The sequence below is a fragment of the Nycticebus coucang genome, chromosome 2 (genome assembly GCF_027406575.1).
Source record: "Nycticebus coucang isolate mNycCou1 chromosome 2, mNycCou1.pri, whole genome shotgun sequence".
In the NCBI taxonomy this organism is placed as follows: Eukaryota; Metazoa; Chordata; class Mammalia; order Primates; family Lorisidae; genus Nycticebus; species Nycticebus coucang.
The window spans coordinates 23,675,172-23,699,298 of NC_069781.1; the positions used below are offsets into that span (position 1 = coordinate 23,675,172).

The following is a 24,127-nucleotide window of genomic DNA, read 5'->3' on the forward strand; positions in this document are numbered from 1 at the left end:
TCACAGAGGCCAGCTTCCCAGCTGCAGCCTGTCACATTCCAGCCAAGGCACCTCCCTTTTCCGCTCTTCCTCCATGCCTAAACTGGGACCCTCCCCTTCTCCAGATATATCAGGAAGGAGTGGTGTCCAGAGTACTCTCGGCCTGGGGAATTTCTAAATGCCACGTGTGACCCTCCCTCTGAAATAACCAGCCCTCCTTTCCTCACTACAGACCACTGAACATGGTCTCCTGGCACTTGGATAAAACCTGGAAGTGCCAAGAACTGGTCCTAGTTCTGAGCCTCACCCTGACACTCCAGCTTCCATCTAATCATCTCTCTGAATGACTGGGACCCAGAGGTCCCTCAGGAATCTGAAAAACTTCAGATGTTCACTCCAGCCCAGGTCCCTGGGTTTTAAGCACAGAGCTCAGCTGGAATTGGGCAAAGCCTGGGTAGGGGTGTCCAAAAAAGGGATTACTGACACCCAGCTCTCCCAGAAAGAGATGTGTGGGCTGTGCAAGGTCAAAGGTAGCTAGCTGCCTCTCCCCAGTTATGCCTCACAGAGGATGGGCTAGAGCTCTCAGCTACCCCATCTACAGCTTGTGAAGGTGGGGGCTTCCTGCTCTCCTGCCCCCACCTCCCCACCCCACTTCAGCCACTGCCTAGCAGAGAAACAAGGCACATAGTTGACCTGGAGCCAAGCAGACCGAGTCTATAAATGCTGCAGCCCAGAGAGCCAGATGGGGGAGGGCTCAGGGATTCCCAATGATCCCTCAGTGGGCTGGGCAGTCTGTGGAGGTGAGAAGGAGTATGCCATAGAACTTTAGGTGACCTCAGGTAAGTCCTTGCTCCTCCCTTAGCCCCAGAGCCGCCATCTATGCAGAGAGGAACTGGGATTGTTTAATCTAGCATTCCATTATCTTTGGAATTTTATGATCTATGGAATTTCCAGTCTAGAAACAGGATGATGGGGGTTGGGACAGGCAGAGAGCCTAGAAGCCTGTCAGGAGAGTCAATCTACCCAGAGCCAGGAGGAACCTTAGAAATGCCTTACCATGATCCCAGGCTTTATAGATGGGGAAACTGAGGCCTGGAGGAAGCAGGGGACTTGCCTAAGCTCACACAGCTTCTTGGTAGAGATGTTCTCAACTTCCAGATTGAACTCATTACCATCCATGTGCCCAACACCTCCTGCATGAAGGGCACTCTGCTAGGCATCATTTAAGAGAGATAAATAAGGCCCAAAGGGGCTCTGCTGAATAGGAAGAAAAATTGACAACAGATGATGAAGATGGTAGGCCCTGGAGTCAGACTGCCTGGGTTCAGCCCTAGCTCTGTCACTTATTATGTTGGACTTCAACCAGAGTAACGGAACCTGTCTAAGCCCATTCCCTCCTCTATCAGATGGGACTCAACGTTGGAACCTGCTTCCCAGGATGGCTGGGAAGATGGAGTGAGATCATGCATGTGCAGCTTGGCATACAGAGTTCAAGAATTAGCAAGAGCTTTTAGAAAGTGACCCCTGTCATTCAGATGACACAGATAAACTGCTGCAGGAGCCCCAAGAAGCAGGTGGTTATCAGAAATGAAGTGGCCTTTACTCTTAGCTGTGACCAGAGGAGAGTTTGCAGAGGCATCGTGCGGGGTAGAGTGGATAGTCAGGACCAAGGTGCAGAGACTGGCCGGCTTCGGAGGAGCTTAAAGGAAGGGGGCCAATTGCCTGGGCCTGGAGTGCTAGTCAGAGACCTCCTCCCAGTCCCAGGCTGCAGGGTCCCATGGACTAGCAGCATCTGCTATACCTATGTCGTCCCCAGGGCATGTGCTTCATGAAGGCTCTGGAGCCAGGAGGAAATACCGCTTCAGAAGGCAGATTCCACAGCCCTGGGCCCAGGGAGCACAGGGCCAGGTCTGGAGGGAACTAGGGCTTAGGTAATTGCATAACCAGAACCATTCGCTAGGCTCAGAGCTAAAAATATGCCCCAGGCAGCTATCTCTGCCAGGGCCTCACCAGGCACCCAGCGTGGGAAAGGCTGATTCAGCCTCGGCACAGACGCCGGGTGCTGCTGGTCTCAGCCCTCTGGGGAAGGAGGCAGATTTCTCTGCAAGAGGACCCTCCAGGTTCCAGTATGTGGGTAAGAGCCTGGGTTCCATGCCTGGTTTTGCCACTTTCTACTCAGTTTCCTCATCCCTAAAATGAGAATGATCACACTGGCCCGCAAGGGTTCAGGGTGGAGTAGGAGGGTCAAGTTAGGCAGCATAAAGTGACAGGCCAGGCAAGACACAGAGCAGCTATTTTCACATCAGCCACTGCAGCCCTGCCAGGCTGTCCTCCAGCCTCTCTCCAGCATGGGGAGCTTGCCTCCTCCTTGGCCCGTCCAGGTGCCTATATCAGCATCCCTACCCCAGGATGGTTCTGCAGAAGGGGGAAGGGGGAAGAGGAATGCAAGGGTCGCTTCCTCCCAAGTCATTTTTTTCTTTTCTAGACAAATACTGAAGCCCATCAGCTCAGGGGATGTGGCCTTCAGGAGCCTCTTCCACACCCCAGGCAGCAAAGGGTGATACCCATAGTGGAAAACTGAGACCTGTAAGCAGTCACTGCTGTCCCATGCCAAGTCTGTCCAGAAAGCACCTCCAAGAACTCTAAATGGAAAGTAGGTTCCAAAGAGGGGCAGAAAAAAGCCCTAGGACACAGTCCAGCCTGGGATTTCAGGGGCAGTGGAATGCAGGCCAAAGAGCCGGCCAGAGCGCCACAGGACAGTGTGCAATAACTCACCCGAGGCCCTCGTGCACCAGGGGATCCAGGTAGCCCAGGTAACCCAGGGGGACCCTGAAGAGAAAGCAAGAAGACAGTGTCAGACAGCGTCACGTGGCAGGAGAAAATGGGTTCAAGCAGTCATTTAACAATTCTGTCCAGAGCTCTGGGCATGGACACCTCATGGTTGAGAAGAGGGGTTCTCCAGAGGTCCCTGCCCTGAGGAACTCATGCTCTTCGGAACTTCCAGGCCTTTGTAGCTGCTGTTTCTTAGTTTTTGAAGCCCTCATCTTTTTTTGCCCAGCTAACTTACGGTGTCACTGCCTCCAAGAAGCCTCCCTTGATCCTTTCCCCAAGTTGAGCCAAGTTCCCTCTTTCATACTATTTTAAAAACTACTACATTGCTTGGGGAATTATCTGCTTCGAAGTTTATCTCTCTCATCACATCATGGTCTCCTCAAAGGAAATAATGGGTTGTGAGTCATCTCTCTATCCCGGGCCTCAGCCAAGTGTTTGATAACAAAACAGCAAAGGACCTCAGAGTTCAGCCAAGTTCTCTGCAGAGTCAAAAGCAGGGACAAGGCCAAGGTCACACTCAGCTTTTCTGCAACATGGAGAGGTGGTGAAGCAAAGAGAGCATGCGCATACATAGTCTTCTGAATGCCAGGTTGGGGCAGGTAAAAATAGGGGCAATAACAGGGTTATTTTAAGGACAATATGAGAGATGGTAAATATTTAACACAGTGCCTGGAACACCATTGGTATGCAAATGTTTGATCTGTTCCTAAGGCCACAGTCTGGTCCAGCCATCAGCATTACTCCTGAGCAACCTTCACAGCCCCCTCAGTGGTCTCCTGCCTCTACCTGTCTTCCTTCACTCCCTCCCCTCTCCAGTCCCCCTCCACACACATCTCATTCACCTTTCCAAGGCATTCCCCTGCTCAACAAGGTTTAATGGTTCCCCATTTCTCTCAAGAGAAAGGCCTAACCCAGCACCTGTCTGGCCTCATCTCTTTTCCCTTCACATGGGGGGGAGGCAGCTGAGAAGACTTACTAAGCTACGGGCTGACCTTTGTTCAATCCTGGTTTTCATGTTTAATAGCTGGAGACTTTGTGTACTTCCTTCCACCTGTCTGCGTCTCAGATGCTCCCTTTTAAAATGGGTCCAATAGTTACTATCTCATCTACCCCAAAGCAGTAAATGAGGATTAACTAAGTGCCTGATGTGAAGAATTGAGCTTGCAGCCTTCGAAGGAAGCCAGGCTTTCGAGGATGTGTGAGGCCTGGGAAATTCATTTGTTTCAAATAACCATCAATGAGATTCCAGGTTTCCTGCCCAGAGTTAAAAATCAGTGTTGAAAACCCTGTACGGTTTGGCTGGTAATTAATCCAGATCTCATGCTGGGCAGCCACAGCTCACAATTCTGGCCTGTGAACACCACATGCTGGCTTGTCCATGAATAAAAGTCAGAGGGGAGATGCAGACAGGCAGATATGGGCACCAACAGCCCACAGTCACTAGGCAAGAGCCCCAAGGGGAGAGGGGAGGGACTGCTCATGACCTCAAGCAAATCCCAGACCCTCTGGGCATCCCAGTATCTCGGCAATAGCTTGCCTTCCACCAAGAGCTCAGGGGCTGAGTGACAATCTCTGGTCCCATGTCTGATTCTGCAGGCTTATGACTCTGGGCCAGTCCACACCCTCTCCTCACCAGCTGCCTTTGGTAGGGGTGGTAGAGTATAGTGTAAGGCTGGGGGCCTGGGGTCACACTGGCACCCCACCTGCTAGTGGGGTAGCTTTGGACAAGCTATTTCCAGTCTCCGAGTCTTCATCTCTATAACTGTAAAATGAGGATAATAATGGCAACCAGCCAACAGATAATCTACAAAAGGTGCCAATCTCAGTGCCCAGCACCCACTTAACGCTCAAAAAATGTTAGCTGTTATTTTTGTTAAGCAATCTCCTGGTAACTCCGAACTCAAAATGTTAAGTCACCTTTTTCACATCTGTTTCACAGGGATAGCAAAAAATGTCCCTTCCTAGAAGGCCCTCCTTGATCCAAATCTCCTAGGCGACCCAGAATTAAAGGGAAAGGCATGGGGCTAAGGGTAAGCATTACTGCAAGATTACCACACCAACAGATGAGAAACCAGAGAGGCAAAGTGACTTGCCCAGTGCCACACAGCTAATAAGAGGTAAAGCCTAGATTCAATTCAGGACCATTGGACCTTTTCTACTCTGGGCAGCATGCACACAGACAATCTTGGTCAGGTGTGTCTCTAAGTGAGTGACCTTGGGTCAGTCCCTTCCCCTCTGTGGCCACTGGTGAAATGAACATCCAGCACTGGCATTTCCTGAATTGAGGGGAGAGTTGGTAATTTCCCCTAGTAGGTTATCGGGCGAGAGGAAAGGTAAGTTCCCGTCTTACATGAGAAGGACGGCCAGGTCCAGAGGGGTGAAGGGCTCATCCAGGGCTCTAGGAGGGGCAGGCTCCCTGGAGTGCTGCTCCCTCACGGGCCACCCACTCCCTGGGGCCCTGGGGTGCTCCAGGCAGAGGGAACAGCATGTTCAGGGATACGAAGGACATCAAGCATTATATGGGCCCTGATGGGGACAGAGACCTGAACACTCCTTGGCATTTTTTCTGCCCCAGAAATGGGGCATCCAGGCCAGACTCTTACCTCATCCATCACATCTGCAGAGCAGACTGAGTGCCAGTCAGGACCCGAGGTCCAGCCTGGTGATGTCAGCCCATGGGCCAGCCCCTTGACATAGCAGCCCAGGCCCCAGCTGCGGCCTGGCCAGCCTCTCTACTCCACCACCAGCTGCCCTGCTCCAGCAGCAGGCCTGACCCTTCCCCACTCACTGCTCAAGTCAGTAGTGGGTGAGCAGGAGCCTCCCCCGCCCCCTCCTCCCTATCCAAGACCCTGCCTGTTCTCTATGCAGTGGAAAAACGCTGCCATTTCTTTCCAGGGCCTGAAGCCTGAGAGAGTGACTCTGGGATGATTCACGAGGCCAGGGTGGGATTTTCCACTCCACGCTGCAAACAACAGGGCCTCTGAGAGGGCTCAGAGCTGAGGGGGAGCGGAGCGGGGGCTGCAGGCCGGTCTGGGGAAGGTGGAGGAGGCCTGGGCTCCATGTGCACAAGCCGAGCCATGGAAACAAACAAGCAGCTCCCCACTAGGCTTCCCCCAAGGGTCCTGGCCTCCAACAGCCAGACCTAGGGAAACCCCATCCCACGGAACAAGTCCACCCTTGTGTCCAGCTGTAACAGCCTGCCTGCCAAACCTCATAGAAAGAAGTAAGTCCTGGTTGGCATCTTCCCTGGCAGTGAGCAATAAGAAATTTTATAGGCCTGAGATTTGGGGGACTGGAGTCCAGGCCCGGGTATGCTGCTAACTGCCTTGTGACCCTAAGCAATGACCTTTGGGCCTCTGGGCCTATGATCTATGTCTATAGCCTTATAGAGTTAGGCAGGAGGTCTGAAAGGGCTTCCCATCTCTGACCAACTAAGCATGTGATTATTCCCAAGAATTACCACAGGACACTGAACCTGTCACAGTCTCTGTCCTAGGATGGACCTGATGGGACAGGGCTTCTTAACATAAATACAGCTCCAGAAGGCCTTGAACAAGTGACTGCATCTCCTTATGCCCAGGCCTCAGTTTTCTCAGCTGCAAAATGGGCATGAACCATATGCCTTCTGGGATAACTTGTAGGCACGCTGGCTGTTCCCCATTTACTCCCCAGATCCATGCTGTGCCTTGAGACGCTGACTGCTACAGACCACACTTCCAGGTTTCCCTGCCCTCCAACTTCCAGCTGGGTTGTTCAATGGGAGACCTGGGAAAGAAGCTGCAGAGTAGGAGAAAGAGAACAGGATTTTTCTCTCCCTGCTCCCTCCTCGCCATGCTGTGGTTTGGTCCCAGATCCCATCAGGGAGACCCCTGATCAAGGCTGTAACTCTTGCTGGGATCTGGGAACAACCTTTCCTTCCCCTGGGACCTTCAGGGCTGGGAGTAGTAATAGGGGTGTGCTTCAGCAGCCCCTGCTGGTCCCTTTGATGCTGCCCATACCTCTGGAAATAGTCTCTCCCTTAAATTCTTCCTGGTGCCCCTGGCCCCTGCCTGGAGCTGACTGGACACAGCATGAAAACTGTTTAGCACTCAGTAGGTGCTCGAACATGATGCGCAAAAGACAAAGCAAACCACCCCTCCATTCTCCTGAGTTCTAGATCTTGCCTTATAGGGATGAATTTCTCAGTATCCTGCTCAGATTGCTGATGAACAAAAGCATGCAGGCTCCGAGACAAAACAAGATGTCCCTCTAGCTACAACCTGGGGTGGGGCTATTTTGGAAAAAACAAGCAAAAGAAAACAAGACAAGAACTTTGAGAGAAGCCATGAGTATAGAGTTGGGAAAGCTCCTCCTGCTCAGATGACAAGTGCCATGGAACTCCTAATCCTTCAGGCTCCTGAGCGCTACTGATAAGCCCCAGGTTAGTTAATATTTTCATAGCACAGTTCTCCAAACAAATGTGAGATTGTTGTTCAGTGCCTGCTGTTCTCTACTAGTGCAACACTGTCCCTGCCTTCACACTCACCATCAGTCCACAATCATAACCATGACAGTCCACTAGGACCCAGGTTCTAGCCCTGTGTGCTTACATCCCTCACCCCAGTGAATCTACACAATGACCCTGAAAAGGTAGGTGGTACCGTATTCCCATTTTACAGCCACAGTGACTTGCCCAAGACCACAAAGCACCTGGCCCCTAAAAGGCTTGCCATCAACATTTATGCACAGAACGAGTGGACAGCAGGATAAGGGAATGGTTCAAACCCAGGTCATTCCAAATCCAAAGGCTGCGTGCTTCTGTAGCATACAGACTCCTCGTTGCCCTGACGGGAGAGTTCTGCATAACCTCAAGGAGTCCGGCCTGTGAGTCAGGACAACCTGCTTTGTAAGGATCAAATTTTTTCATTCATTTCACATAGTCAGAGCATCTGCTGTGGGCCAGGCTCTTAGCCGAGGTGACGCCTGCAAAAAGTGCAAGGGCGTGCAAATGCCAGTGGCCTGATCGTGAATAAATAAGGTCTTGACTCGCCTCCTCCCAGGCGTGGGGCTTCTGTGCAGCTTCTGTGCAGCTCCCGCAGCCTCCCCACCCCAACTGACCCAGGGCCAAGCTCAGCTTTTCCATGCTCCCCCCGCCTGGGGCTCCCACAGAGCTCCCAGCTGGCTCAGCCCAGAACCCTGTCTCAGCCTCTGCCAGCTAGTCTCGTGTACCCTGAGAGCCCTGAGAAGCAGGCCCACATGTGTAGTCACAGCCACTGCACCCCTCTTAGGTACTGGCAAGACCTAGTCATTTCTAAGGGGGAAGCTCTTCCAAAACATAACAGGGAAAACTGAGCCCTAGGGGGAGGAAAGAATTCCTCAAAGTCACTAGGCAAAACTTGCTTCCTTTCTAGTACAGCTTCATATGCAAATTCTCTGTAAATTTTCCAGTCCTCCTCCCAAGAGGAGGTTGGAAGGTTCTATTATCTTACATTCTACAGAAACTGAGGCTCAGAGCAGTTAAGAGTCATGAAGCTAGTAGAGCCAGGACTTGATTTCAGGTCTACGTGCTTAATCACTGCTCAAAGATGCCACTTCCATTACGTTATTCTGGTATCTGGTGAAAAAGAGGTGACCAGCTTGCCACCTGCTACCCAGTGGACAAAGATTCTACTTCTGGATTCCTATTGGAATAAAGCTAGGTCCCAAGGTGGGGAAGGGTAAAGACAGGGGACAGCAAAAAATGAGAGGCAGGGATGCCACCCAGGCAGGTTGATGTCCTCCCTCTGACCCTCAGCAGTCAGGGCTGGAGCAGGAAGAACTCTGGCTCTGGCTAGAAGTCAGGGACCCCAAGTGGAACCTTTTGGGAATATGCTGGGTGCCCTTGGCCAAGTCCTCTGTCTCTCCAACCTGTTCAATCATCTGCAGGGCAGGAATGAGCACAGACATCCTGCCCTCCCTGAGATCCTAAACCTAAAGGGAGATGCCACACAAGTGGCATCATAAACTTGGCAGGTTATTGAAACAGAAGATTCTTTAGACATTGAGCTCTCACTTTGGGGCCAAGGATAGGATCTAACTCATCTCTGAAGCTCCCATGCCTCCATCCCTGAGTTCCCAAGCCTCAGAGGGGACACTCAGGGATATGAGACAAAAATGTGCTAGTCTTGGGAGTCTAGAGTCTGGGATATAAACTTCAACTCTGCCTCCCATGTGCTTTGTGGCCTTGGTCAAGTCCTGGCCCTCTCTGGGCAGTCTCCTGTCTCCCCACCTGCCCGGTGAGAGGGTTGAACTGAATGATCGGGTTTACCCCAGCACCTCCTTTGGAAGAGGACATTTGGCAGGAGGCCTCCCTTCCTGCTGACCTGGAATCCCAAGCCCTAGGGAAAAGGATGTGATTCAGGCACAGAGCAGGCCCAAAGGCAGATGTTACACTCTACAAAACCACTCCTGCTCCAGCTCTGCTGGCCCCTTTCTTTCTCCACACCATATGCAGCCTTGGGAGGGAGGGCTGGCCTCCTCCACTCAGCCAGGTTATACTGTATAGCCAGGGTTGAGACCGCAGATTCACCATTTTCTGCCAGGAGGGGACAATTCACCCGCTTTTAACCTCACAGCCAGTAATCTCAGGACACACACAGTTTGGGAAGCTAAAGCTATCAAGGGCCCAAAGCACCTGGTGCCAGAGTTGGGCTGGGTTGCTGAGAGAGGTGAAAAGGATACCTCGTTCCCTCCTTGGGAAAGTGGTGGCTCCCAACTCTCTACGCTGCCAATTTCACAGCACAGAACTTAAGCAGAATGTTGACATAATTGCAAAGCAATGCATACAATTTCCATAAGTTCTACAATATGGTTATAATAAAAGTGGACTCTTGGTCCCCTTGGAGACAGTCTGAATAAATATTATTGCTAATGATTATTAAAACTCATTAAGTGTGTTTGTAAGGCCTGGGAATTCCCAGCATCTGCCACCATCTCCACATAGTAGGGAAGCCTAATCCAAAACACAGCCCAGTGGGAAAGCCAGCTTCAAGAAAGAGGCCACCCCATGGTAGTCATCCCTAAGGCGGGAGAATAGCGCTGAGGCCCAAGCCTTCTGGAAACTCCATCCCATCATTCCCCACCCGGAAGAATTGGCCTCCAGCTGTGGGAAGGTCGTTGCCCCTGGAGACGGTCCCAGGCAAGCCGGAGACCATCTCCTGCACTTGGAATGTTCTTTCTTTTTCTCTTCCTTGTTCTTTCTGGACCACACTGACCTTCCTCATCCCAAACTCCTCTACCAGCAGCCGCAAATCAAATGCTTTCAGGCACCAGCCAGACAGGTAGCATAAATGGTAAAAGGACTCTGGTTGGAAGACTCAGTCAGGAGAAGTGAGGACCAGAGCAGACAGGGCAGGCTTGTCCTTTCTACAGGTGGCCCAAGGGCCACAGCCTCTCCCACTTTCCAAGAGAAGCTGATTGGCAATCTTTTATAAGAAATTTCTCACATTTTTTAAATGTTAGTAACTTACTCGATTTTTAAAAAAAGAATATAATGCATGTGCCAAACAAAACATATTCAAGGCCACCCATGTGTGACCTTTGTCTGCAACTCCTAGACAAGCTGATGGGCCAGAGGGAGCCCTTCTCTATGAGCTGAGAGAGCTGGACTTTGGAGGCTACTCAGCTGCTCACCTGCTGCATAACCTGGGGCTAGTTAGCCTGTGACTTTCCTTAAGCCATTTGACCTTTGCACTGGGTTAGCAGAGTGACTTTGGACATAAAGCAACCAAAGTCCAGGGGTGTTCTTCACCTGGGGGTGGCACCCAGACCTGAGTCTATCCCAGGAGACCATGAGTCTGGAGCAAGGTGTGCAATAATGGACAGAGTAGAGGCAGAGGAGGCGGTACCTGGGTCCAAGTCAAGGTTGTGCCCATAAGCGCCTCCCTGCTCTTACTTGCCCCTTCTCCCTCCCCTTTCCAGGAGGAAGGACCCATGCCCCGGTCACCCAACAGAGCACCAAGCAGCATGCCTACCCCACCCAGTCTTACCGGCAAACCACAGTCGCCCTTGGGCCCTGGAGGCCCCGTCAGCAGAGGAAAAGGTGTAGGTTCTGCTAGGTGGAAAAACGAATAGCCACTGCTTGTGGGCCGCGGGCTGGAGGATAGGAACTGTGCTGGGGCCAATACCAAGGCCGAGGTGGTCTGCAGATGGGGCTGAGACTGCATGGGGCTGAGCTTGGTGGTCATGTCGTTCAACGGGGCATCCCTGGCTGCCTTCCCAGGCCTGAGAGGCACGGGCTTCCGGGGGCTGCTCTTGGATCTGATTTTCTTTGAAGCTTCTGATCCAGTGAGTTTCTTGCTTCTAGCGGGGAGTGAACCAGCAGCTGGGGTGGGAAGCCGTGTGCTGAGAGTTCTGGTGCGTGATGTTGGAGGCACAGCTGTGACTGCTGGCTGGGTAGCCCTGGTGGAGCCAGGACTGGGGACAGGAGATGAGGGCAAGACGGTAGGCTGGGGCGGTTTGTGGGTGCTGATGTAGGCAGAGGCTGACTTGCTGGCATGGTTGCTCATCTTGGCCTCAGTCTGGGCTGCTGTGGGAATGGGTTGTTTAGAGGAGCCAGTGGTGGGAGGTAGGGGCCGGGCGCTGGGTAGTGGGGGCCTGGCCATTATGGAGTTCCTCTGGATTAGCTTCACCACGGGACGGGAGATTTTGGTAGGAAATGGATGGGAAGTGGGTGGCACCAGCTTCTGGGTGGGTGGGGCTGACTTTGTGAATGAAGGCGGAGCTATTTTCTGGGTAGGATTGCGGCTTTTGATGGGAGCAACGGAAGGAGAGGAGGCTGGAGGCTCAGCAGGGAGACTTTTGGGGATCTGGGTGGCTTTGATCTTTGGCAATGGTTGGATAGCTCCATGGAGAGGAATTCTGGTGGTGATGGCCAGAGAGGCTGGGGGCACGGGGACAAGTGCATTACTGACTAACAGCTTAGCAGGTGGCAGTGGGGGCTGTGCTGGACTTCCCGCTGCAATATGCTGGTGAAGGGCTGTAGGGCTAGTCCTTAGGGGCTTGGGGGGCATGGTGAGCGCCACAGTCACCCTGGGCCCCCTGCCTGCTGGCTGAGACAGGATGGGTGTGGCAGTGGTCAAGTTCTCTAGCCCTTGCAGGGCAAGGTTAGTACGGAAGGTGAAGGTTCTGCCAGAGTCTTGGGGTAGAAGGGGTCCCAGCAGGGGCCGGTATGTGTCAGCCTGGACACACTGCTTTCTCAGGTGGGTACAGTAATCGTGAGCGACCCGCGTCACGGGGTGGATACTGAACTGGCACAGAGCACCTTCAAACTGGACCGCATGCGGGCTCATCTTCCCAAAGAGGAAGGAGCCCTCCGGGTCAAGTATGGGGTCCCTGTGGAAAGGCAGTGGGACAGGCACTCGGCGCTGCCCACAGGCCGTCACCAGAGTGACTGTGCGGCTGCGGAGCTCGAGGGCCAGGTGGTGCCAGCGCCCATCATGCATGTCAAGGTCGAAGGCCACGGAGCGCCTGGGCCCCAGATGGACGACCGTCTTGCCGGGGAGGAACTGCAGGCCCAGCTGCAGCTTGTGCTTCCGGCTGCGGACGGCGAAGAGGAAGGCATGGTTCACCCGGTGGGAGCAGAGACTTAGCACCAGCGCCAGCTCTGTGCCCAGGGTGGCAGGAATGACAGCAGCTGTAGGGGCCTGGAGCCGGGCCCGCTGCGTAAAGATGAAGCCCGACTGGAACGGAATGACCCCCATGGGTGCGGGGCTCCAGCCGGCCCCGACCTTTGTCCAGCTGAGGCCCAGTCGCTGGAGGACGTCCACATCTAAGAGGAAGGGAAGAAGGGAAAAGACAGTCAGGGCCTGCTCTAGCCCCCGACACTCCCAGGTACACGGGCAGTGTGGACGGTCCACCCACAGCTACCTGGTCATTTATTCACTCATCTAAAAATAACCCTGCCCCATGATGGTGGCTAAGGGCAATGTTGGCACCGTCCAGTGTAAACACCAACACCATGTCTGGCTGCATGATGTTGCATATTGGGGTGAAAAACATAGATTCTGGAGACAAATGTCCTGCATTCAAATCTCAGCTCTGCTACTTACTAACCCTATGAGTGTTGTGCCTCAGTTTTGCCATCTACTAAATGGGATAATAACAGTCCCAATCTCAAATGGATGTTGTGACTATTAAATGAGGGAATACGCTTTTTTAAAAGTGCCTGGAACAAAATAAGCACTTTCCAACAACAGCTACCAACACTAAAAATAATGGTAATCACCAAATGCTAGTGCTAAAAGTGTGAGAGGTTGCCCAGCAAGGACTTGTTATATCTTCTTTTCTCTACCTGACAAGCTGTAAGTGAGGGACCACTGTGATAGGAATAGATGTGTCCACAGAGCTTGGCAAGGATGTGCAGGGGGCTGACTGGTTTTACCACCAGTCCCTTCCCCCTGACCTTAGGTTTCTCTCTGGCTGGAGCAGGCTGGAGGAGCCGCATGTTCTGCCATCAAAAGGGAGATGGCATTTCTACTGGCTCCCCTTCCTCCCTGTGTAGCTCTGGGGAGAGCCTAAGGAGTAATCAAGGCATCCCTGCAACCTCTATCCTCTGGCGAAACATTTGGACATCTGACCATGGAATGGCCAGGTCACATCTGCCCAGTAATTACATCGGTGCGACTTGCTAGAGCAAAAGGAGGGTTTCCAGAGTGTTTATGGAAAGGCTTCCTGACCTTGCCTCAGCCAGGCCATTGGACCCTCTTCAGCTGGCTGAACAGCCAGTGTGTACAGAAGTAGGCTCCTGAGTTCCATCTCAGCAAGGAAAGATGGGCTGCCTCCAGAACTGGGGTCTGGATCAGGTCCTCAGGGCCCCTCCCTGAGCTCAGCAAGCTGGCCCCTGAGTGCTGAATGCTCTTTTCCTACCACCCAGGCAAAGACTGCAGTGACAGCTAAATGCAGCACTTGGCTCTTTGGAGGTCCTTAGTCGACATTCTGAGATGGATGTATGGATGGACAGACGGACAAATAGATGGGACTGGAGGGGGCACTGGCAACATGGCATATACTTCTATAGCAGGCTCTGGAGTTAGAAAGCCAGAATTTAGAGCCAGACAAGACCACCTGTGAGCCTGGATGCTAAGCCTCACTTCCTTTCACTGTAAATAAGGCTAAGAAGAGTGCTAAGAAGATGAATAGTCTTGCTCATCTTCCTCACCCAAGCCTCACACCAGGCAACTCTGCTGGGTCTCTTCCTGGCTGTAAGATGAGATAACTGAACCAAGACCTTGAGATGACACAGGTGTTAACAATGCTCCAAGAATTATATAGCTCCACAATGCTGTTGTTCAGGACGGCTTGGATTTGAGAGCTTATGCTTCCTTAGAACCAAGAAAGGGCCTTTCATTTCACTTCAGATCTCTCCTCCTCCTTTCTCCCACCTGTCTGTCCCCAGGTGGTAAGCTAAAATAAACTTAAGGTTTCTCTTAGTGAATCTTCTATGTTCTAATCATGGAACCCTCTTACTATCATGAACTATATTCACTATCAGCAGCTTAGAATGGGAAGAGCCACTTGGTTGAAAAAGAGGTGGGGGCAGGAAGCCATATGGCCCCTTCACCGAGCCCTACCTCAGCAGCCTCCCAGGGAGCCTCTTGGGCTGCTCACCTCCCTCCCTACCCCTGACACCTAGAGCTGGCTTGGACCCACCTGGAGAAAACTACAACTAGCCATATGGCAGGTACAAGGTAACCCTTGTCATCCTCTGTAGGTGAGTTTCTAAGTTGACAACCATCCAGTCTCCACGTGTCCCCTGAAGACCACCTGTGTCTGTGACTAAGGGGCAAAACCCCGAACACCAGGCACCCAGCACAAGTGGCCAGAGCAAAGCTGCTGTGCGTCTTTGTCCCCTGTAGGAGGTTCTTGCTCAGACTTCTCAAGTTAATAATGAACAATAATAACAATGAATATTTACTGAGCACTTCCTACATACCAGGCACTTTGCATGCATTATCTCACTTGATTCTCAACAATCTATAAGGTGAGTCTTTTCTGTTATCCTCCTTTTATAGATGAGGTTCAGATGAATTAGATACAAGCGCTTGCCCAAAGCCATGCAGCCTATAAAAAGCACAGCTGGGGTCTCCATTAAAGGCAAGGGGGGAAAAAGGTACAGCAGGGGTTTGAACTCAAGCCACCTGACCCCAGGGTCTGTGTTCTTAAGCACAATGTTATACTGCTCTGGAGCCTTCCAGACTTGTGGGAAGGGAGGGTGGAGACACATCCAGAATACCATCAAGGCCAAGGACATGGGGACAGGGGAATGAATTCAGTTCAACACCAAGATGGACGGACCAAGCCAGCTGGCCCTAGCCAGATCCCTTTATTACATAAACCTGGCTCCACACAGCTCCGGCCTCTCCCCAAACCCCCACCCCACCCCCAGGGCCTGACTCAGGACTCTGGACAGCTGTTCACCTACTTTGTGGGGGAAACAGCAAGCTTGGAAAATATGACATTTGCACAAAATGTTGCCAAGCAGCAGAAGTCTCTTCTGGGCACGGCCCTCCCCTGCCTGGTGGCCAGCTCAGGCCACAGAGATTCTCAGCATGCCCACTGCCTGTCCCAACACACAGGTCAGGCACGAAGGAGGGGGAAGGGTGGTTATGTTAGAGGTTTTGTGGCTGCTTGACAAACATATGTGGGAGAGGTCTCAGTTTCTGTGGGCAGCTGTGGAGCTGGCCCACTGCCACCCTGGCCCCCTGGACAGCTCTTCAGGGATGAGAGAGGAAAGAAGGATTTCACGGGAAAGGGTGTGTGGGATCCCAGGCTTGGGCAATGACAGTTGTGTCCTCAGCAGTTTTTAGAGCACCCATGGGACAAATGTGGGCAACTGAGCCTTATCGAAGCAAAGTGACTCACTCAAACTCTGCCCCATACCAAAATGCAAGGATCACCCTTCCATATTTCCACATGAGCCCTTCCTGCCCCTTACAAAACTCCAAGCATGATTCTTTTAAGCCCAGAGAGAATTTGCCAACAATTGGCTCCATTCCACTGATGGGAAAACTGAGGCACTGAGTTCCGATTAGAGGCACGGATGTCTCTCATCTGTGAGTTTTTAGGCCCCTTCCTCCTCCTTTGTTGGCCCCTGGACAAAGAGAAGAGAGAATTACCTTCAGGAACTCCTTGGGTGGAGGCCAGTTGACAAGCAAACGAGACTACGATCCAGGAGAAGAGAAACCCCCTAGAGACCAGGAGACACAAGCAGACGTGGCATCAGCTTCCATCCTTTGCGCCCAGATCCGGCTAGGGGTGCTGGGAGTGGACTGCCCAGACCCAGTCCCACCCAGGCCCGCCCATAGGAGGCAGGAGGCTGGGCCCAGGCTCTCAGGTCTTCAGGAATGGCCTCTCAATCAGGACCTGCTCACATGTACAAACATCACTTCACTTTGCACAGATCAAGACAAGGACATCAGGCAGGAAGCAGCACACAGGAAGCCCTGCCCTAGGCTTCAGGAGATCCAGGGTCCAGCACCTTCCCTCTCTGGGGCTCAGTCTCCCCATCTGTACTACGGCCCTATATCTTGAGACCTTTTCCCAAAATCTGGTGCTGACTCATTTGTCTTCCCATCTATACTATGGCCTTCCCCAAGACCCCAGTCCATGGGCAGCAGGGTCAGGGCTGCAAGGTCAGTGGGAAGACCGGACAGTTCTGCTTGGATGACCCACCTTCTCAAAAGGCAAAAATGGAAGGATACCCCCTAACCAGGACCAGCGCTAAGGCAGCTGCCTACTAGGCTTTATTCTAACAGGAAAGGGGAGGAAAGAAAACAGAAGATAAGGAGGAGTCATGCACACCCAGGTGCAAAACTGGCCCTCTCGCTTATCAGCTTTCTGACCCCAGATGGGTTGCTTAGCTTCCCTGAGCCTGTCTCATCCTCTGCAACATGGGCAGACACTCCCTACTTGCAGACCAAGCATGAGGATTAAATAAGCTCATGCATGTTAAGGGCTCAGCTGAGAGCCAGCCACAAAGTGCTCCCTAGACAGTCTCTGCTGGCCCTAGGCTCTGGGGCCAAGATGGATTAAAGCTCTGCTCTGTGGCTTCTGCCAAGATGGGCAAGGGCAATGATCAGATTTCATCTACCTGTGGGAGCAGCCACCAGAGACACCTGAAGCCACTGGGGGCATCTGATCCCCAGGCAGGTAGAGGGGAGGGCGGCACGTGGCCAGAAAAGGCCAAGACTTGGGCAAGAGAGCTGCACCAGGTGGGTGGTGAGGGCTAAGGCTGAGATAGACAGGCCAAGGTTGCATTTTTAAGACGAAAGCTAGGATGGTGTGCTTCTGGGGACTCACATAATCCGGGAAACCCATCTGCCAAGGCTGATGTCCATAACCCCAGGTTCTACCCAGGGTCCTTGGGCACCTTGAAGGACAGGCTAACACCTCCTATCAACTTCCCCTACTTTCAAATTGAATAGCAATCATTCGTGATCAATAGCAGCAATGACTTGGGCGCTGTGAAAGACACCAGTGGTTACAGTCATCCCTCCCTCCCTCCTTGTTCATGAAGGTGGACTTCAGAGGATGAATCTGGATCCATCTTAGGCAATCCTGGGAATTTCATTTCTCATGCCAGTGACTGGTTTAGGCATACATATATGACCCCAATGGGGCCAATGAGGTATAAGGGACACCTGTTATGGACCCCAGAAAAGCATTTTAAAAGGACAGCGAGATGATTTTTTTCTAGCCCTTGCATGTTGTTGAGTGAGAACATACAGTTTGGAGCTGCTGCAGGCATTTTGTGCATATGAGGGAGCGAGCCCCTTGAGTACGTGAGAATGGCAGAACTGAAGAATAGTGGTTGTTCGATGGCATGGTTGAGATGCTGAGTTAACCAATACTAGTACTGGTCTTCCTTGGAACCTCTTGATAAGGGAAGTAGTATCTCTCTTCTTAAGCCATTCAAGTTAGGTCTTCAGTTGCTAGCAGCATAAAGCAAACTAGCTCACACACAAGTGATGATGACGGCCCCTGGAAAGCCTTCTCTAGCTTCTGGGCCTTTGCATATGCTGTTCCCATGACACTCCCCTTTGCCTGGTCAGTTCCTATACATCTGTCAGACCCCAGCTTAGCTGTCAGCTCCTGCGGCATGTTATACACATCTCACCACGGCGTGTATCAAATGTACAGTCATTGTTTTCCTATTTCCCTTTCTAGACTAAGTCCCAAAAGGGCAAGAACATGTCTTGTTCCTTCTTATATTCCTAGCACCTGGCAGGCACATAGTAAGTGTCCAGTATATTTTTGTAAGATGAACAAATATTACATGGTATTACAAGACTGTGGACTTCCAAAAGTATCTTCTTGAAGCCTTAACCCCCCAATTCTATTTCCAGGGTTGCTCCTGGATAATCCTTGGTCCTTCTTTGTCCTTTCCAATCTGCTGACATTGCTATAAAAATGCTTTTTTTCATGGGACCAGTCCTCCGGCTTAGCAGGGGCAACAACTAAAGGTCAGTGTGCCAAACTGCCCAGGGGTATTCCTGGAGAAAAGGATAGAGCTAATCCTTCTGGCATGACCACCCACTTGAAGTAAATGACCATATCATCATCCCTGCAAAGAAATGATAGGCATCTTTGTTTCATTTGACAAATGGAGAAAACTGAGGCTCAGAGAAGGCTCTTCAAAGTCACCCTGTGCAAGCCATGGACTCATAAGTCTTCAGTATTATTTCCCACATCCATTAGAGACACCCCAAAAAACTGTGGGCAGATACACTGGGGAAGAGCTGCCTCCTGCATCCCAGCCTTGGCAGTTTGCAAAAGCACAACTGCATACCAAACATTCTGAGAAGTCCTGCAGGAAAGAAATTGACTGTACTTTCTGTCATTCAGCAGTCCTCAAATTTAGAGGACCATGGAACTCCTTTATCCTGAGCATGCATCCTCAGGAGACACTGCCCCTTGCTTTCCTGTGTTCCTGTGACCCCACCAGTTTCTGTGGTTTCTGTCCAGCCTCTTTCCTCTCTGGTTCTTGCGGGGCATCTGCCCTCACTCCGTGAGTCCTGTATTATGTCCCATCCACCCTTCCTATGCTGTTTTCCGAGCTGATAAAGAGAAGCCAGGTGAGAAAAGAAAGGGGTCCTCAGTCAATTTTTCTGGCTGTGGGTATACATAGGTGACTACTCTGTAAGAATTAGTGGGTAAACCAGGGAGAAAAGTTTTAATCCCTGAAGGTCAGGAGAAAGAAAAAGGGAACACAGAATGACAATCTTCTCTTTAATTAAGCTTCCTAACGCCATGGCCTCCCACTACAGAATTTCACCCCTGAAGACCTATTACTAAAGTCTTCATCCCCTAGTCATTCGCTTTCACAAATGCAGCTGATCCTTTTGGACTTGGATTCTGTGTGCACTTGACTCACAAACTTTCCAAGTATACAGTACATCTGAGTGGGAGAAGGTCCTTCGAGAGCATCCAGGGTCCAGACTCTAGTCCCTTTGCCTCTTTAAAGAGATGGGCAACTGAGGCCCAGAGAGGGGAAATGACTTGCCCAAAGTCACACAGTGCTCTGACTCTATGACTTAACAGACAGTCCTTTTCATTTGACTTGTCTCCCACAGAGAAGACATTAGAGACTTCCTGGGACTTCCTACTTGCCAGAGACCAAAGTCCCAGGCTTCACCAACAGGAACAGAGATGCAGCCCAGGGAGCCAACTGAACCATCTAAGTAAGCTCCAGGCCTGGAAAGTTGGCTCCTGCAGGGAGGCCCTGCTGATTCTTTTGCTCCCGTTCCAATCCTGTTTAGGCTACTGCTAATAATGTTTAGTGCCTCCGCTGGCTCAGGGCTTTGTTCTTCCAGACTTCTGTTTTCACCACTGCCTCATGGGCCTTGGCTCGGTGAACCCTGGGCTCCAGAATGTCGGGAAGACCAGAGCACAGGGGCCAGGGAGGCCAGGAGGCAGCTAAAACGGGAGCCACAAGGGAAGGAGCATTGGAAAAACAGCCCTCTAAGAAGGGAACCCAGGTGTTTCCATGCCCTGCAAAAGTCCCTCTGCCAGGGCACCAAACGTGGCCACCCCTGGACAACGGAGCTGCCAGAACCTGTAGCCTGTTTGGATGGTTTTTCTTTCATCCTTGTTACCTGGAAACACACAGGATCCTGGAAACCCATACCAGCTTGAACGGTCACTGAGAGCTCGGAACTGAGGCCCAGGGCACAGAAATACAAATGGAAAGAGGCCCTGTGGACACCGGACATGACTCTTCTCCCACGGGTAAGCTGGGGCTGGCTGGGAACCACGGAGCAACAATGGGGGTGGACCTGTCCCACCTGTACCCATGGGCTGGCCAGAACCCCTGTGCCCATATAGCCACGCCCAGGCTTTCTTCACACCTTCCACTTCCTCCATGGGAACACAGACAGGTCATCTGTCTGGACAGGATGGAACCCAGAACTTTCCCATTGACTCACACACCCATTCAAGATGAAGGGAATAATACAAAAACAGCTGCTGTTTATTGAGCACTTACTACATGCCAGACACTGCTCTAAGCCCTTTACAAGCATGGCCTCATTAATCTGCACAAAACCCGGCCAGCTGGGAATGAAGATGCCCATTCTGTGGATGGAATGGGAAGCAGAGATTGGCTTGCCTGAGTCAGGATTCAAACCGGACCCTGCCTGACCGCAAGGCTAATGCTCACTCCTTTCTCCCTACCACCTGTGTCCACTGATGTGAATCTGTGTTTTACTACCACCCTCTATTGACAACTGATATGGCACTCCCTGAGCAAAGCCGGGCGTGGGACACAGGGATCAGGGAGAGAATATGCCAACAAGGGGGCAGAGAAAATAGGTTGCATTTGAGGGCAGGCCCCTTTCAGGCCACCACAGGGGAGCTGACAGCTGCTATGGGACAGCAGGGCACGTGGAAGCACTAGGGAAGGAGGATGCCCTGAGTACATGCAGGGAGGGAGAAGAAGGCAGAGGCTGGGCCTCAAAGCAGTGTGACTGCCCACTTGCTCAAAGCTTGGGCCCCACTATGGGGTGCTTTCCTGGTACCACTTCCCTGCCCAACCGCTGGCATTTTCCCTGGCACAGGGGCTTTTGGAGAAAATGAATCAGCAGTGTGCTCACTGGTGCTGTGTGTGTGTGTGTGTGTGTGTGTGTGTGTTTTGCGGTGGGGAGGGGGCGGGGGAATCTCAACCAGCCAGCTTTTTCCAAGACATGGGGAAGAAGGGGGGCACCATCCCCCTGACTCCCAGCTCAGAGGGGGCAGGGAAGAGCTATAGCCCTGACCAGCCTCTTGGGCGTGTCCTGGGGTCCTGGAGGCAGGATGGACAGAGGGGAGGGACTCCCATGCCTAAACTGCAGCCCTGGGCCTGCAGGGCTGCTCCCATACGCTCACACCCCCACACACTCACAGGCATGGACCGCTCTCACACAGGATCACTCTCTTACAACTCCCGTGCACGAGCTGGGAATCCTGAGTCCCTCCTCCTCTCTGGCCCTCTGGTTCTCCATCTGTACCATGAGGGTTCCACTTAGTGCTGTCCCAGGGTCCTTGCTGCTCTGACATACTGGCTCTCACTCCTCTCTCTGAGCTCCCCGGGAGAAGCAGGAAGCACTGAGGCACACAGACCCAGGCAGACTCATACACACGGAGGTTTCCAGCAACTCCGGGACGTGCAGAGCCACACAAACACGGAGACCGGAGCAGAACCCGAGACCCGGTGACCTAGAAACTTGCGGACAATTTCACAAGAACAGATAGAAACCAAGACGTCCAGGCTCGGAACCTGCAGACACGGAGATACCGTAATACCTCGAGACAGCCCCAAACGGAGACCCCACTCTTCCCCCAAGTATCCCCAAAGCCCCCCTTTCCGCCCTCCCCTCGCAGGCCGTTCCAGGCGCCACCACCCACTCCCGCCCTCGACCCCCGAGCTGGCTCTGTCCCCGCCCCAGCAGGATCGGGCAGCCGGGCCAGGCGCGGCAGGGCGGGCAGCGGTCGCCAACCCTCGCCCCGCCGGGGGCGCAGCCCCTGTTAACCCTTGGCATGCCGCCTCGCAGGGGCACAGGAAGGGACAGGAAGCTGACGTTCCGGGGAAAGCGTCCGCGTGGCGGGGAACCCCAGCCCTCCCAGAGATAGAAGCAGCAGGAAGCTGGGGAGGGAGAGTTTGGAGCGATTTTACTCACCCCCCACGCACCGCCGCCGTCTCTGTGCCTCGAGACCCCCGCGCCGATCCCGCTCCCATGGCAGGACCCTACTTCATGCTCCCGAGCCCGGGGGGCAAGTGTGGGCGCGCCCCATGGGGCCGCCAGCCCCCCGCCCCGCCGCGCCAGGCCGGCTCAGAGCGCGCGGCCCCCGCGCCCCCAGCGCAGCCCCGCGCCCAGGGGCGCCGGAGCAGACAGGCAGCGCGGCTGGGGCCCCGCAGGCGCCCGCGCCAGGCCCATGGTCCCAGGAGTCCGGGCGCCGCGCTCGCCCCTGCCTCGCTCTTTTTCTGCTTCCACCAAAAAGGAAGAAGAAGCAGGAAAAAGAGAGAGAGAGGTAATCAAACTTTTGGAGGCGGGCTGCTGGCGGCCCCCGGAGGCAGAGCAACGCCGGGCGAAAGCGCGCGGAGGGCGGTGAAAGCTGCCTCCCCGCCGGCCTGGGGGAGGAGAGGAAAAGGAAGGATTTGGGGGAAATGAAGGCGATTTAAAGTCTCGGCCGGCTGTGGCTCTCCACCTTCCCTCCTCCCAGCGCCCGGCCGCCCTCTGTTGCCCCCCTGCTGCCCCCTGCCGGCCGCAGCCAGGGATACAGCCTCAGCTGGCCCGCGACAGCCCCGCCGGGACATCCGCCCCCCTTCCCCTTGTAAAGATGGGCAAACATTCGGAGAGGAAGGGGTTGCCCAAGGCTGCACCATGACTGACACAATCCGACTTTAGGAACTTATGACTTGTGAGACGGGGTCCTCGAATTGGTGGGTAGAGATGGAAGGAGAAAGGGGACAGATTCTACTCCTGAAAGGAGCCTAGAGTTCCAGGGACAGAGCCAGGACCAGGACTTGGTGTCCAGACTTTCACGACAACTGGTCTCCTAACCTCCATCACCCACCAAAAAGATTACACCACCAGATTCAGAGCGTCCTGGAGAATGTCCTAACCCTAACCCCACTACAAGGTGGGCTGGTTAAAAGTCACCCTCTTCTCTTCGTCCTCCCTTGTGAGAAATGGGAACTTAACCCCCGCCACCAGGGTCGGATCCCACAGTAGAGCGCAGAGCTGCACATCCGACCCACTGCAAACACCCCGGCAAATCTCACAGAACCCCAGTACAGCCCGCTCCTCCTGTACCTCCATAACTCGTTTATGAGCAAACAGATTCGCACGTTCATTCAATGGTGTGCGCGCGCGCGCACACACACACACACACACACCTTCCCCCATACCCTACACACGCACTCACCCTCATTCACATATAGACACAGCCACGCATTCTTCCCGGGCTCACACGAAACATATCCTCTGAAGTCTGGACTGGAGCGCACCCTGAGATTCCCCTCACCGAAATGCATGCACATAAATGCTTACACACTCACAAATAAATGCACACTATGCCCGCCAGATCCCCCTCAACTTACACACTCAGGCGCACCCCCCACGTGCGTGCACAACCGAAGTGCAAACACTCAAGCGCGCACACAACCATTGCACACAGCTATCCGAGAGCGCCCACCGTACACGTGCGCACACTCAATCCCTACGCGTGTACTCACCTCCCCCATAGCGCGCATCTTTACGCGCGTGTGTGCGCGCACACACCTCACACACCCCACTAAAGCCCGCACTTCAGAGAGGCCCCGGGCACTTACTGGGTCCTTAACTGCGAGGCTGGCGGGTCCGTCCTTCCTCCCGCGCCTAACGGCATTTGTATTCATGGGTCCCCGCAGCCGTGGGCGCGGGGGCGGGGGTGCGAGGTCCCCTTCCCTAAACCCAGCGCGGGCGCACGGAGCGCAGCGGCACCGGGAGGGGCATGGGCGCGCGGTACTGCGCCGCCGGCCCGGTCCGCCTGCGCTTAAACTTCGGCCTGTCTGCGTCCAAGGACTCCAGTGCGGGCTCCGGGTGCGGGGGGCGGCTCATAGGTGCCGGGGCCGCGGCGCCCGCCGGGCCTTTTGAAGTCTCCGCTGGGGGCGGGGAGGGGGCGCTGAAGGCAGCCTTTTAAACCACGGCTGCACGCGGGCTCGGTCGAGCAAGGTGTCTGGTTTCAGCAAACTTTAGGAAAAGTCCCAAGCCAGAGAGAGGGGAGGTGGGGGGCGGGAGATGCGGGGAGCCGCGTAGCTGTGCGCTGCTTCCTGCAGGGGGCA

At 53.4% G+C, this 24,127-nt stretch overlaps 1 protein-coding gene across 5 annotated transcripts in view; it reads right to left on the reverse strand.

Annotated features, from left to right (window-relative positions):
• Window positions 1-23,720, reverse strand: part of COL27A1 (collagen type XXVII alpha 1 chain) — a 137,319-nt gene extending 113,599 nt beyond the window's left edge. For 3 of the 5 annotated variants that reach the window (XR_008374901.1, XM_053564864.1, XM_053564891.1), the window contains exons 1-4: window positions 21,981-22,515; window positions 15,945-16,015; window positions 10,818-12,598; window positions 2,755-2,808 (exon numbers count right to left, since the gene is read on the reverse strand). Coding sequence is in view for 4 of the 5 variants with exons in the window: in XM_053564864.1 (XP_053420839.1) it covers window positions 2,755-2,808; window positions 10,818-12,598; window positions 15,945-16,015; window positions 21,981-22,039 (1,965 nt within the window). In the remaining variant the exon portion in view is untranslated. Of the gene's footprint in view, window positions 1-2,754; window positions 2,809-10,817; window positions 12,599-15,944; window positions 16,016-21,980; window positions 22,516-23,635 lie in introns of those variants that run through there. The other 2 variants (XM_053564874.1, XM_053564883.1) reach the window with 2 other exon arrangements.
• Window positions 23,721-24,127: the final 407 nt, after the last annotated feature.